At 39.1% G+C, this 15,059-nt stretch overlaps 3 protein-coding genes across 13 annotated transcripts in view; 2 read left to right on the plus strand and 1 right to left on the minus strand.

Annotated features, from left to right (window-relative positions):
- C7H12orf60 (chromosome 7 C12orf60 homolog) overlaps positions 1–12,243 on the minus strand; it is a 144,964-nt gene extending 132,721 nt beyond the window's left edge. For 7 of the 10 annotated variants that reach the window (XR_012470166.1, XR_012470165.1, XR_012470164.1 and 4 more), the window contains exons 1-2: positions 10,433–11,260; positions 10,278–10,338 (exon numbers count right to left, since the gene is read on the minus strand). Coding sequence is in view for 2 of the 10 variants with exons in the window: in XM_074194374.1 (XP_074050475.1) it covers positions 8,426–8,461 (36 nt within the window). In the remaining 8 variants the exon portion in view is untranslated. The other 3 variants (XM_074194374.1, XM_074194373.1, XM_074194376.1) reach the window with 3 other exon arrangements.
- On the plus strand, positions 1,268–9,145 carry SMCO3 (single-pass membrane protein with coiled-coil domains 3). The gene is made up of 2 exons (XM_074194378.1): positions 1,268–1,299; positions 8,229–9,145. The coding sequence occupies exon 2, from the start codon at positions 8,244–8,246 to the stop codon at positions 8,919–8,921; it is 678 nt and encodes a 225-aa protein (XP_074050479.1). The 5' UTR covers positions 1,268–1,299; positions 8,229–8,243; the 3' UTR covers positions 8,922–9,145.
- Positions 12,244–13,058: 815 nt separating the features above from the next.
- WBP11 (WW domain binding protein 11) overlaps positions 13,059–15,059 on the plus strand; it is a 28,021-nt gene continuing 26,020 nt past the window's right edge. Inside the window, exon 1 of one of the 2 annotated variants that reach the window (XM_074194371.1) lies at positions 13,059–13,365. The gene's annotated coding sequence lies outside the window, so the exon portion shown is untranslated. Of the gene's footprint in view, positions 13,366–13,473; positions 13,577–15,059 lie in introns of those variants that run through there. The other variant, XM_074194372.1, reaches the window with a different exon arrangement.

The following is a 15,059-nucleotide window of genomic DNA, read 5'->3' on the forward strand; positions in this document are numbered from 1 at the left end:
GAGATAGTCCATCCCACTGTTTATGGTCAGTGGGAGAAGAAGAAAAAAAAAAAAGAAAACTGCCTCTACAAAATGAAATGTCAGCAAAATAAGAGAGCCCAAGATTGGGGAGTATAGAATGAAAGGGGCTGGAGGACATTCTAAATTTTATTTTATTAATTGTCTGCTATGGACAAGCTAGTGTACTGGGACTAAAGATACAAAGACAAAAAAAATTCTCTTCTCTCACCTTTTTAAATCTATTCTTACTAAAGATTCTGTCTTTTGGATTGTACTATTTTGGTAAGGGAAATGGGACCTTCTGATAAAAGAGGGTCATATGGTCCAAGGGCTGGAAGTGTTCTAGGAAGTTTCATTAGTTCTTCAAAGTCAGAACGTTCCCAGCTTTCTAGGTTACTTACACATTATTCCTATGCACATACTCAGTGGGTCCAGGGTCACTTTGCCTAGCTGTTCTTCCCACCTTGTTGCCTTTAAGGCATTTGCTGTCCCCCTTGTTTCAATGCTATCACCTTCTTTGCCTCTGTCTCTTGGAATTCAAGGTTTCCTTCAAGATTCAGCTCGAGCACCTTCTATAAATACATGAAGCTTTTTCTGCTTAAGCGTTCTTTGCTCTCCAAACTATCCTGAATTTAATTTGTATATATTCTGCAATATTTATATGTGTACATGGTGCCTCTACCATTAGAATATGAGGATTACCTTGATTTTTGTCTCTGTATCCTCCCAAGCCCTTGTTCCATTGTATATAGGGCTTAATATCTTAATTGATTAATACTTCCCAATATAATTATAAAATAGGTGAAGCAGTATGACAAGGAAACAAGGAAGTAAAGAAGTATTTGCTTTGGAGAAAAAATTAACAAAGTGATCTTTTCATATTAGCTCTCAAGGTATAGAAGCATGCCCTAATTTCAGCCAAAAACTATAAATTAAACATTCCCCAAATCTGTGTACTTCACCAGTGAGCCTAATATGTGGATCTTGCTTCTCTGCACTGTGACTATAACACTTTTTAGCAATACAAAGTAAAATACAGTTCAGAAAAGCAAAGAAAGAAAAAACAATTTATCTCATGATTTTTATTAAGCTAAAATAACTAGACTTAACATTAACAGCAAAAAAGGTTTTTAGATACTAAGAAATGCAGAAATAACAAGGCAGGCAGTGGGATCTAACAGAGCTCAGCAAACAGAATAAACCTTGGTCATCACATTCCAGAAACAACCAGATGAATAAACATTCCCCATAATTCTGCAAAACATTCACTGGGACTACTGAACACAGAAATCCAGACAGGTAAGCAATTAAATGCTACTGAAATCTCACTGTAATATTATCTGTTAAAGGATGGAAGTTGGCAAGGCATATCAATCTTGAAAATTTAACTACTGAAGGATGGACCTTGTGGGCTTTGCTTTCTGCAGACTCCAGAGAAGTTTCTGGGGTGGGAAAAAAAGTAATCTTCTTACTCCTAAGAGTAATAGAAGTAAAGATAAGTGTTTAAAAAGCAAATGTGTAGCTATTGTGTGAATGGGCTATTAGTTAGATGATAATATTTCCTTTTGATGTACATACTAATCATCAGGACTACAAAATATTCCTTTGAAGTTACATTAAGATCTTGTAATTTTGTTTGCTGTGTGTACATACACTTAAACATGTTGTATATGTCTAAACTGATTGTAGTGGGTAAGCACTTTTCTACACACCTAATAATAATTGGTCACATTTACATAGCATCTTATAGTATATAAAGAATGCTTTCTTCACAATCCCATGAGATGGGGAGTATAAAAATTAGTATCCCCATTTCATAAAAATTTACAATAAACAATATGTAGATGCAAATGATAACTAAGAGACAAGTTTTGTTATCTGAAACAATGATTCTTCAAAGCAGTATAGAATCTAAAATTCAGTCATGAGACAAATTGGGGATTGTTGAAGGCAGTTGCTCATAGTTCCAAATTGATGTGGATAATAAAATGTAATGGCCTTGGTTCTTTGAGGACTCAGACTAGTATGAATGCAGACCTGCTGGGAACCCTCACACAGACTTGTGGGGAAGTGCAGAATTCTCCCTGTAATTTGTGACCATTGTGCTACTTATTGAACAATACTGAAGTGACCTAGTAGTTCTCCTTGGATATTGCCAAAGCAAATAATCAGGATTATAGTGTCCAAAGGGATTGATAATGAGCCAGAGAGGGCAAACTATTGGCATTCTGCCATTGGTTCAAGACTCTTTACACTCTAGCTACTAGCTACTAAGAGTTGTTAATGCCTTATAAACAGGGCCTGTGCCTTATGTTATTCATCAGCACTTTGTATTCAAATTACCAAGTTAATGCCTTCTACTTACATAATGCCTACATACTTACATGCTAAAAGCATGGAGGCATATGCACAGTTTAGATAAAATTTTCTATCCTTACAGAGGGTATATAGATGGTACTAGAGACAGCTTTGAGGCACAGAGAATAGAATTCTGGATCTAGATCCAGGAAGACCTATGGTCAAATCTGGCCTCATATATTGTGTAACCCAGGGTAAATCATTTGACTACTGTCTGTCTCAGTTTCATCAACTTTAGAATGAGGACAGTATTACCAGGGTTTTCATGAGGAGCAAAAGAAATATTCATATAACAATTAGCACAATATCTGATACACAGTAGGTACTTTATGTCTATTTCTATCCTTATAGAGATTATAATCTATATAATACCAATATATATAATTCCTATATAATCTATAGAGATTATAATCTTTCTTCACAACCCCCTGAAATGGGTAGTACAAAAATTAGTATCCCCATTTCATAAATATTTCCAATAGACAATCTGTAGATGCTAATGATGACTAAAAGACAAGTTTTGTTATCTGGAACATGATGAATCTTCAAAGCAGCATAGACTCTAAAATTCAGTCATGAGACAATATGGTAGAGGAAAAATTCAACAACACAAACAACATTCAATGGTATAGCACCACTATGGGCCATTTTTCCCATTACCCAAGAAGGTCCCCAGAGGATGACTACAATATACTTCCCTCAGGACTTTGTGGATGACCCTGAAGTTGGGTTTTCCAGTGCTGTGCCTCAAAAGATCTCATGGGTGTGCATCCCAATGGCCTCAATTAACTTTCAGCACAGGCCATTTACTAAGGTAGTGCATACACATACATATATCTGTATATCTGTATAGTATATGTAGCACTAGTAAGTGACAATTTACAGCCCCCAAATGGTGGGCACACTCTCCTCTAAGTACAAACAGTGCCCAGGGAAGAGTAGCCTTCACCTTGGTGTGTGATGATAGTAAGCATATGTGTGAAAAGTATGATCAAAGGGTAAACTCACAACTCCTGGTTTGTATAAGTCCTTTCTTGAGTCTATGGCTAGCTTTATTTCCTGATTCATAAAAGGGGATCTATGCATTGAAGCTGTTTTCTTCTCCTCAGATGTGGAATTCTTTGACCTCAGTGAGACAATGTCTGGGCTCACAACTGGGTATATTAATTCCTACTGGTCCTATCTCTCCAACATCATGGCCCTGCAGCGGGGGTTAGGAGAAGTATATATTATATAACATTATCAGGGCTCTATCCTCATCCTTTATCCTTTACTGTTCTCTGGTAGAGGTGCAAGAGTCTAACATTAATTCTTCAAGACACTCCCTGAGTCTAAAAAATATTCTAAAATTTGACTGCTTTGCTGCTTGATTATCTACTGAAATTCCTCTGGGGGCTGTTTAAAGTTCCCAGGTAGTGGTCATCTTGTTAGCCAATCACATTAGACCCAAAGACCTTGATATCTTATGAGGGATTACACAGAGATTTAAAATTCCATTAACTACCTTAAATTGATTATCTTAAAATAAGTGAATAGCTCAAGTATTTGAATTACCTTAAACAACCAGGTCCTTCACAATAAGAGAGGGCTCTAAAAAAGATGAATAGGATGGACTCTAAAAGATGAATAGATTTCCAACAAGAAGAAACAGAAAGGTACAGCATAAACAATAGAGGCAAAAGATAGGGTGTGTGTGTGTGTGTGTGTGTGTGTGTGTGTGTGTGTCTGTCTTGCAACTGAGGCTTGATGAAGAAGTAGGATGGACTAAGTGGCAATCTGCTATTGTAGCTCAGTCCTGTCTGACTTTTCATGGCCCCATTCAGAGTTTTCTTAAGACACTGGAGGGGTTTTCCATTTCCTTTTCCAACTCATTTTACACATGAGGCAACTGACAAGCAGTGCTTTGTCCAGGGTCTTAAGTGACTGAGGCCACATCTGAACCCTAATCTTCCTACTCCAGGCCCTACTCCATCCAATGTACAACCTAACTGCCCTTTTTCAGCTGGGCTCTAAGAATAGATAGGATTCCAATAAGCAAAAAAGAAACAGAAAGGTACAGTAGAAATAAAGGAGGCATAAGAGCAGAGTTAGTGTGTGTGTGTGTGTGTGTGTGTGTGTGTGTGTGTGTGTGTGTATTTTCACATTTCCTCATTACTTGCCTAAAAATACTGAAGTGGGGGCAGATAGGAGTTTGTTTTAAGGAAAATCTAAGTTATTTTTATCAGTACTTCCCTGTGGGGAAAACATTTCTACAATTCTTCCTCTGTCCAGTAGTCATTCCACAATGCAACATTGAATCAATGTCACATTTTTGAGCATCCCCTGGACACTGAGGACCATGAGTACATGATCTTCATTTTTTTTTTGTACAAGATATCTATTATTCAGATAGTCATCTAAGTCCCAAACAGTTTGTTCTTTCTTTTCTTTTGGTTTCAAAGACATAAAGTCAAACTAGTTTGGGTAGTATGTCCTCAGAATTTTCAGTCAAGTAAACATCACAAAAACCATCCCTGTTCATTCTTGAGGTGTTCAGTCATTAAGTACAGCCCAAGTGTTTGAAAGCTCATACACCTTATTACATTGTTACTTGGGCTAATACTGTTTTAACTTTATCCATGACATTACTATTATTCCTTAATTACCACTTGTATTGAATGACATTGATTTTATATATATGTGTGTATGTGTGTGTGTGTGTGTGTGTGTGTGTGTGTATGCAGTTTAAGCCTAAAGGTTAACATATTTAAGTAGTGTGCCTTGTATCTTAATAATAAATAATGAAATATTTAAACTTTCATTATACCTTCTGAAGTCATATTTTAAATCCTATCTATATCTTTTCATCAAAAAGTATTGTATTTTATTTTGAAAAAAAATCAACTACATTCATCCATTTTAATAACGTCTATTATTTTTAACTGCCCGAACCCTTTGCTGCCAACCCCTACTCACCAGGAGCCATAGTTAATCCTTTAAGAAGTTCCTACAGATTATGTGGAATTTGCCTGGTTCTTCAGATCCTGTACTGATCCTTTGCTATACTTCAACCTCTTCCTAATTATTTTCAGCAAGAAAAAAGTTCTAGGGTGGGTTAGGGATTTCCCCAGCCTTTTTTCTCTATCCTTATCCTCCTGGCCTATAAACTTGGTCAACAGCAGGATGGTCAGTGAAGGAGAGTAGGGAGAAAGGGAAAGTACTGCAGAAAAGCCCCAAACATGATACTGCACTTTGGGATAGGGTTGATAAGAGATTTAAAAAAAAAAAGCAAGGAAGCTCTCCTGATAGCATCCTCTCACCATATTTACAAGTATTACCATATTTACAAGTAAAGTGTTCAATTAAGTTAAAATGGTCAGAAGCTCAGGAGCTTTCAGATGTTCCCTGTGTGGCTACCTAACACCAAGAAAAGCAGATGCTAGGACTTCCAGATAGGCTTTTCAGACTGGAATTAATCTTGTATATGATGATCATCATCATTATTGTTATTACTGTTATTATTATTATTATTATTATTATTATTATTATTATTATTATTATTGTCCAGAAGAGATTAAATGGTTTGAAGGCAGTGGCTTCCACACCATTCCCTTCACCCCCCACACTCAGATACAGATCCAGTTTTGGTAAGAATTATTCACTCCTGGATCAAGATTAATTGTATCTACTTATAAATACGATTGAAAAGACCTAAACTTTGTTAGTTGCTCACGCCATCCTCGTGAACAATATGAAAAAATGTCACCGAGATTATAACATAGATTACCATTTGCTTTAATAACTGATCCCAAATCCCATTAATGCCAGATAGTAACTTGAAGGACAATATCCAGTTGAAAGTCGCAGGGATCTGTCCCCCAGCTCTATAATATTTATCATTTTATCAGTAATTTATAAAGATGAGTGAATGGAGATAGTTGGCATATTTATCAAATCTATAGATAAATGATCCTCACTATCTATTGACCTCTATTTCTCTTCACCTTCTTCTAGGCTGAACTCCTTGAGAAAGTCATCTACCATCTATCAATTATCTTTTTCTTCTGGATATACATTCTTTCTCTAGCATATTTTCTCCTAGTTTTCTTCCTAATTATCCAACCACTATTCAGGATTCTTTGATCATTTTTCATCCGTCATGCTCTTCAAACATGCTCTATACTATCTCATTTGGTGCTTTTGTCAATTCCTAGGGGCTTAATTACTGTTTCTAGGGAGATGATTTCCAGATCTATATATCTGGCCCTAATCTCTCTGATGAACCTCAGTCACACATTTCCAGCCACTTTTTGGATATCTTAGAATTAGGTGCTTCAAACTCAACATGTCAAAAAGAGAATCATTTTCCTCAAAAAGTTCCATTCTTCTGAATTTGTCACACAGTCCAATAAATTTGGGGTCATTCCCAATTCCTCACTCTTACCTTATCCCAAGTATCCAATCCATTGCCAAATTTTCTTTCTATCTTCACAACATGTATCATATACATCACCCCCTTTTCTCTACTCACACTGTAGAGGTGTTCATTGCTTCTCACCTGGACTATTTATTGGTCTACCCCCATCATGTGTGTGTATGTATGTATGTATGTATATGTGTATGTATGTATGTATATATGTGTCTCCCATTCTAATTCATCATCTCTATAGCTGACAAATCATTTTCTTAAAGTACAAGGTTGACCATGTCACAATCCCTGTGCTCAATAAGCTCAAATGGTTTCCTATTACCTCTGTGATCAAACATAAAATCATTTGGCAATTAAATCAGTATAACCAGACCTTTTGCTACCTTCTAAGTTTTCTTACAGCTTACTCCCCTCTCTTCCTCAAATTCTACCATCTAGTTGCACTGGCCTATAATTCCTCCAATGTGACCCTCCATCTCCCATCTCCTTGTCTGTGCACTAGCTATCCCCCCATTATTGGAATGTTCTCTCTATTCTCTTCCATTACTTAATTTCCCTAGCTTATTTCAAGACTCAGCTCATATCCCTGGAATATGACCCTCCCCACTTCCACAACTACTAATGCTTTTCTCTTTCTCTTTGGGATACATTGCTTTTTACATAAATCATCTCTCCTGTTAGAATATACATTCTTGAAGGGCAGGAACTGGTTTGAGCACAGTGCTTAGCACATAGCAAGAGTTTAATAAACATTTCCTGACTGACACTCAATACTGGAAAAAGCAGTACAATGAATAAAAATCAAAAGATTAGGTTAAGATGCAGGGCTAAATCTAGTAAAATTAAATTTGAAAGTGAGGAGTGCAAAATCCTGAACTCTGTTTCAAAACAATCAGCTTCACAAATTCTTGATGGAAGAGTATAGCCAGACAAAAACAAATCTTAATTGCAAACTCAAAATTAATAATATAGCATGGCAGTCAGGTAAGCCAATGAGATTTTAGCTGCATTAAAAGAAGCTTAATGTACATAATATAGCTGCTAACAATCTTTCTGTATTGTACCTACCTTAGTCACTGAACATGTGAAATGTTCAGTTCTGGAAGCTTGACTGCACACGCAGAAAGACAAAAACAGGGAGGCCTAAAGAGCCTATCAGTTGAGCATCTCTTTAATCTTGTTTGTATTTCTTTTCCTGAATTGGATATTTTTTAAATTATTTCCTCCTTAGTAGCCCCTGGACCTTAGCAAAGGTTATGCATGAATTATATAAAACATGCTAGCTATGTTATCCCTCCCACCTCTTCACATGTCTCCCTGTACCATATAATACTGAAGGCAGTCTTTCAAACAGAAGAATGTTGCTTTGCTATGCATGAGATCAAATATTGGCTTAGTTCCATTTACTAAAAACCAACACTTTCCTCAGGCTGTTAAAAAACATTAAACTTTTCTTTTTCAGAGATCCATTTGGAAGATGACTCAGAGGGACTTTTTCTACCCAGAGAACTCAAAGAGGAGACAAGAACTGAACAACCTCCACCAACAACTGCTTAATTGCTTATCAGACAGTGTTGATGCCACTAATGAATTGAGTGGGGTTCTGAATACCCATTTGGCCTGCAGGTTGGAACCCATAGAAATGAAAAGAAATGGTACCATTAAGGAAAACTGTGACATCATCATAAAATCCATGAAGAAGATCCAAAAAGAAGTACAAAGAGTTGATGATGTCCTGAAAGAAAAATTGGAGCCAACATTGTATAGGAAACTGCAGGATATCAGAGAAAGAGAAACAGAAAAAATTGCAATTGTGCAAAAGGTTATTTCAGTCATCCTGGGAGAAGCCACTTCCACTGCCAGTACAGTAGCTGTAAAACTCATCTGCTCAAATGTTACCACTGTTGTCATTAACAAATTAGTCACTGTGTTAGCCCAAATTGGTGCATCTCTGCTTGGTGGTATTGGGGTTGCAGTTCTCAGACTTGGACTCGATATGATCCTCCATGCTATACTAGGGGCAGTGGAGAGAAACCAGCTTCAAGCAGCAATTAAAAGTTATGAGGAACACCTGGTGGAGTTTAAATCTGCCTCAGAAAAATACCATCATGCCATAAAGGAGGTCACCAAGACTCTGAAATGCAGGTCGAAATAAGCGCTTTGTATTTCCCCTTGTGACTGTAATTTCTGTGGCTTCCATTTCAACCTAGATTAGGTTGATTTTCCACATAATTTCCGTTTCAAGAAGTAGTAGTTAAAGAGGGGTGACTCTAACTGTTGTTGAGAAAAGGAAGTAAAATTCCAAGGTGCTGGAAGAAAGTGCCCCTGACTCAGAAACAAGCTAACAAGCTTCTAAAACTATATTCTCTAAGTCTACACTCTCTCTCTTGGGGGGGGGGGGGGTGGGTGTTCAAATCTAAAATGTAAAAAGTAAATCTGAAAGTTCCCTGAGCTATTGTTCCAAACTGCTCCACCACCAGATCAGTTGCTTTTATAAGCCACTGGGCCTAGGAATGCCTTCTCTCTTGTCTCCTCTACCAACTCTTTGGCCAAATCCCTTGGAGAAATAGGCTAGTGCATATTTGGATCTCTAATACTTCATTTCACTAAGTTCTAGACCTTAGCTATAGAATATAAACTATTAGTTTAAGTACTGTACTCTTAAAGTTGAAAGTGAATGAAAAGGTTTGAATGCTAGCTAGGAATGGAGGTGAAGTTAAGTAGCAATCTTCAGCAATTTCTATTAACTAGAAAATTCTCAATACAAATGTCAGGCAGAAACTATTAGTCTGGATAGAATAGTGAACTATATTTAGGGATACCAAGTTCTATTTCTAATTCTCAATCTTCACTGATTTGCTGTGTGGTGATAAAAAGACTGTCTCAAGCTCCTTAGAGCAGAAGACTATAAACACAGGTAATACTTTGAAGTGCATAGTATATATAATATCAGTATAACTTTGATGATACAAGAAGAATCAATCCTTGATTAAAAAGTGCATCTCAACTGTATTGCTATATAAGCATATAGAGACGATTTAAAAAAAAAAAAACATTTTACTTGTGGTACCTGGGGAAAAAAAAAGAAAGAAAGAAAGCCATTGCCATTGATGTGAGTGACCAATGAAAGCCACTTTCCAGTTTCCTGGGAACAGGACAATGTGGATGTTGTGATGGAAACCTGTGGTTAAAAATCCATTTCCTCTGTAAATCTAAGTAATATCCTATTAAACCTGCTACAAGTATCTAACTTAATACTATCCTCATTTCAAATTTTTATGCTTAAAAAGTAGATTTACTATCGATGTGAGCACATAAATTTAAGTGCTTGGCTCACATGAAAACATCACAAAATCAAATGTTCTCAATTAAAAAACTAAAAACCAGGACAAAGACTTCAGCTTCATAATGTATTGCCTGCTTCATCATTTTCTCTCCTACAATGTTCTATTGCTGACTAAATACAATTCTATCATCAAAAGTTAAAAAAAAATCTAATAAAGTTACTTACCTGGGCTTAGAAGCTCTAAGTCTCCCTTATTCTTCTAGGATACTCACAATTCGGACTAGAACTAAATCAAACAGAAAAATTTACAAAAGCAAAGGTGATTATTATGTAATAATATGTACATTTAAAAATTCAGTCCATCATTAATAGTTTCTCACCAGTTCGTAGAAATGTTTATTCATAATTGAGAAGATGGCTTGGTTCATAATTGAACTGTTTACCTAAAGCTGGAAATGCACTTAAGGTATGCTGGAAGTGTTCAGAATTGAGTTTATGATTACATATTCTAAATACCCTTACCTCTATCTCTTCATAATTATTTGGGGAGGGAAAGAGAAAGAGAGAAATTTTAGAGAGAGAAAGGGGGAAAGAAAGAAACTAGAGTGCTTCTAGTGAGGTAAACTAGCTACTATATAGAAAAATGAATAATACCTCTGAGTAGCAGAGATGAAACAATGACCTCATAGAGGCCTTATAGTACCCAACTAAGCAACAGGCTAAAAAAAAGTCACCACTTTATATTTGTGCTGTACTTTATGCATTTCCAACTATTTTAGTATTTTCTCTTATTCAATCTTCAAAATGACCCTTTGCCAACAAAACATAAGCTAGAAAAATGATCTTGCCCTACACAACTTACTCCTGAATCTATATATTCAGCCCCTTATCTCGCTCCTGAAATTCCATTACTGGCATCTCAAACTGCCCACAGGACACCTCCACTTATATATCCCATAGCCATCTCAACCCCAATATATTCAAAACTGAAATTATTTTTCTCTTTCAATTCCCCTCCTCTCCCTTACCAGTTTTAATTTCCCTGTTTCTGTCAGAAGCACCATTAACTCTTCCATTTATTCAGGTTAAAAAACTAGAAGTCATCTTTGACTGTTTTTTGCCAATTTTTGTCAATAATACATCCTCAACGCTCTTCAATTTGTACTCTTATTCACACACTCCAATAGTACTGGTCCAGGTCCTCAACATCCTCACCTAGACTGTTAATAGCTTGCCTTCATGTTATTTTTCTCCCACATCCAGTCTCTCCACTCCCCAGTCAGTCTTCAACATAGGTGCCAAATTGATATTCCTAAAACAGATAAATTTTCAATTTCCTGTTCAAGAAGTCAGCAAGAGTTGAATTCGATTCCTGAATTAAATTTCTGCCTCAGTGGTTAGACCCTGGACAAAGTCTTAGTGTTTCCTCACAGTAAAATGAAGACAGTAACACCTAGTTTCACAGGATTGTTGTGAGGATTACATGAGATAACATGTATAAAGTGTTTGGCAAACCTTAATTTAAATGTGAGCTCCCATTACCTCTGGCCAAAATAAAAACCATTCCTTTTGAAATGGAAAACCCTTTTGGGACTAAGCTATCTACAAATTATACATTCCTTTAAAAGCCAGCTCCTAGGCAAATTTAATTTTTGTTCCTGTAAACATTCTACTACTGTTCTTTGTGGTTTCACCCTTCACTGTATCCCCCTCACCTCTCCCTCTCAAAATTCCTGGCTGAAGTGGTACCTCCTTCCTACAACAAGCCTGTATTGGTTCCCCCTCCCCTCTTAATGCTACCCTCCCCCATTTATTTTGTGTATCTTGATTTATTTTGTTAACATTTTATGTCTCTAACAAGTATTTAAGATCCATCACTTAAGAATAGGAATTTTGTGTGTGTGTGTGTGTTATCTTTTGCCAATGAGTAAGCTGAAGCAAAGTGGTCCTGTGACCCGTTCAGAGCCAGGAAAGCAAGTTAGAATTTCGATGGAAATCAGATTCCTGCCTTTGTCAGAAGTAACACCAGCTGTTCACTAACAGAACGATTGCATTAAAAGAAAGGAATGCCTATCTTCCACTAAAATCTAATATTACACCTGGCCTCTCAGACACCAGCAGCCCAGCCACAGAGGAACGCCACAAGGCTTTACTAGGCTGAAAGGGTTTCCAGTGCCATTGTGTCCGCTAGACCCCTACCCTACCCCACTTCTTTACTTACCCCCCCCACCCTTATTCTGCCATCCAGGAGCACTTGGGCTCAATTCCTCCCCAAATTCACGGCTTCTTCCAAGCTCCAAGGAACCCTTCCCAGATCTCCTAAATATTAATGCCTTCCCTCTGTTGCTTTTCTCCCATTTCTCCTTTAAATCACTGTTTTTCTTTCCATATTGATGTGTGCCATCTTCCCCCTTTGACAGCGAGATCCAGGCGAAACTTTTTGTAGCACAGCCTATATGGAGCAAGTCATCCAACCTCTCCGGTCTCCTCCTTTGTAAATTCTAGATAATGGCTAGAAGGTCTAAAAAGGTAAGAAATTCTAGCCCACAAGGTTCAAGTCGGGGGTCATCCCCTCAAAATGCCAGTGCTCCGTGCATGCACGGGTGAGAGCAACTCCTCTACGTGGGGGTGGGGAGAAGAGGAGGAAGGCCGAGACCCCAAGAGAATAGAAGAAAAAAGAGATGGCGACTAGTCTTAAAGCGAGCCAGGCCCAAAAGGACTAGCATCCAAACACCCCATCCGCGAGACTGAGCCAAGAAGCGCTAGGAGGCGTCTGCGGAGCGCTTGAGGGTGGGACAAAAGTCCCCTCTAGCCAATCAGATCCTGCCTCGCTCCTGCGCTCTTCTTCCGTCCGCGCCCTGGACAAATAGCGTGAGGAAGCCTGCGTTCGGAACCTAGGATCTCGAGAGATAGAACGGGAAGAGGGTGGGTCTAAGCGCTACGTAGCAACGCCGGGCACCAAGCCCGCCTCCTTCCCAGGAGGCATTGGGGAAGCGCGTGCTTAGACAAGCGAATTCTAATTCCGAGGCGGAAGTTCCTCTGGCCTCGAAGCTCTCTCTCGATGGCCGCGAGAACCGGAAATGCTCTGCGAGAACCGGAAATGCTCTGCGTCGTTGGCAACGCACCGAGGAAACAGAAGTGACGTGTGGGAAGCGGTGCGGCGCGTTCTTTCAAGATGGCGGTGGCCTAGGCCCCGAGCGTGAGGCGAAGGGGAAGCCCTCCCAGCCCCGGCCCGAGGAGACCGAGGAGGGCGCGCGAGCCGGCGCGGCGCGCGGCCCCACGGCCCTCGCTGACCCTGGCGAGCAGCCGAAAGGTGAAGTCGAGGATACCTCGAGACGCTTCCCCCCCCCCCCCCCCGCTTCCTTATTCCCGGTCCCCCACTTCCGGACGCCTGCGCGGTTCTTTTGAAGCATCCGGGGAGAGGTCCGCCCCCTGGCTTCGGGAGGTGGCGGAGCCCCGCGGATCCCGGCCTCGCCGTGGGGACCAGGCCCTCACGGGGTCGGCGGCTTCTCCTGTTGCACCAGGTTTGGGGAAAGGCTCGCCGCCCTCCCTGGTGGGCCTGAAGCCGGGAGGGGGGGCACTCTTCCCTGTGGGTCCTCCCCGGGGCCCGGGTGCCTTCGGCGGTGGCTCCTGCTGGTCATTGCCGGTCCTGGGCGAGCGGAGCCTGCCAGGCCCCGAGAGGAGCCACTGAGCCCGCGCCCCTCCTCCACACGCTCTTGCTGCTCCCGTGGCTTTTCGGGGTCTCTTGAGCGCATTGGGGGTTTCCTCTGTCAACTGACATTTATTTTGGGGCAAAAACTTAGCTTTCTTAAACTATAGCTCCAGATAGTTGCTCGTTTCTGAACCTATTGTAACCAATTAGAGGGGGAGGGGATGGGAAACAGAAAGGTTTTACTAGATTGGGGAACAATCCTAGCTCTTATTTTTGCATCTTTATCATAATAGAGATAAGAGTTGGAAAGGGAGTTTCAGAGGCCATCTAGTGCATCCTCTCATTTTACGAATGAGGAAATTGAGGTCCAAAGAAGTGATGTGATTTGCCCAAGGTCACTGCAAACAGCTATTGGTATTTGAACCTAGGTCCTCTGTCTTCAAGAAGCACTGAGGTACTCTTGCCACAGCACTAGCTCCTTATTAAAGCACAGCTGCAGGTTAATTAAACAAATATTGTGTTCCCTTTGCAAATGATAAAAGTAATCTAGATGTAACATGTCTGCTTCCATATTTGAATGAAAATATGGGAACTGGGATGTGAAGCAGGGTCTCCAGACCCCAGCGTTCCTTTTATATCTTGCATTCAGAGATAATTTTGAAGGGAATAAAAAATCTGTTCATCGGCTATGATTTATTTGCTTACAAATTCTCCACCCAGACTTTGAAGTGTTACTCTTCAAACAGGCTGTTTTTCAGTAGAGTTAATCACTCATTTATTGAACTCGTAGAGTGTGCTTTAGGAACTGGGAATACTTTCAATAAATGTCATATTCTAATGGGAGAAATTAATATGTACATAGTTGCATAATAGCACAAAAACATGCAAAATCCATACTGAACAAATAGAAAGTACCCAATGGGAAGCATTAACGAGCAACATGGAACCTCCATAGCCCCTAAAAAAGAGCAGCTAAGGTATATGAATAACACTTCTTTGAGAGATTACAAAATTATAATTGATGTTTTGTTACACTGTCCTGATCACCAGGCCTTTAAAACTGCTAGATTTCTCAGCAGTTTATCACTCCTTTCTTTATGTAAGTACTTATTTCAAATATGTTATTTGAAGTTTGAAATCTAAATCTTTTCCTTGGGGGCAGGAGTGAGTTAGAAAGTTGCAAATTAGTGGAGAAGTTAAATTGTACAGTTTTTTAAAAGAAAACTAGTTCTACCATTTTCTATTACTTCATGTGCAGATATGCATGAATAATTAAGTGGCACATAATATTGCATAATATAATTGTCACATAATATGATACTCAATATATGACTTGTATACAAAGTACTACGTAT

Source organism: Macrotis lagotis, chromosome 7, assembly GCF_037893015.1.
Source record: "Macrotis lagotis isolate mMagLag1 chromosome 7, bilby.v1.9.chrom.fasta, whole genome shotgun sequence".
Classification (NCBI taxonomy): Eukaryota; Metazoa; Chordata; class Mammalia; order Peramelemorphia; family Peramelidae; genus Macrotis; species Macrotis lagotis.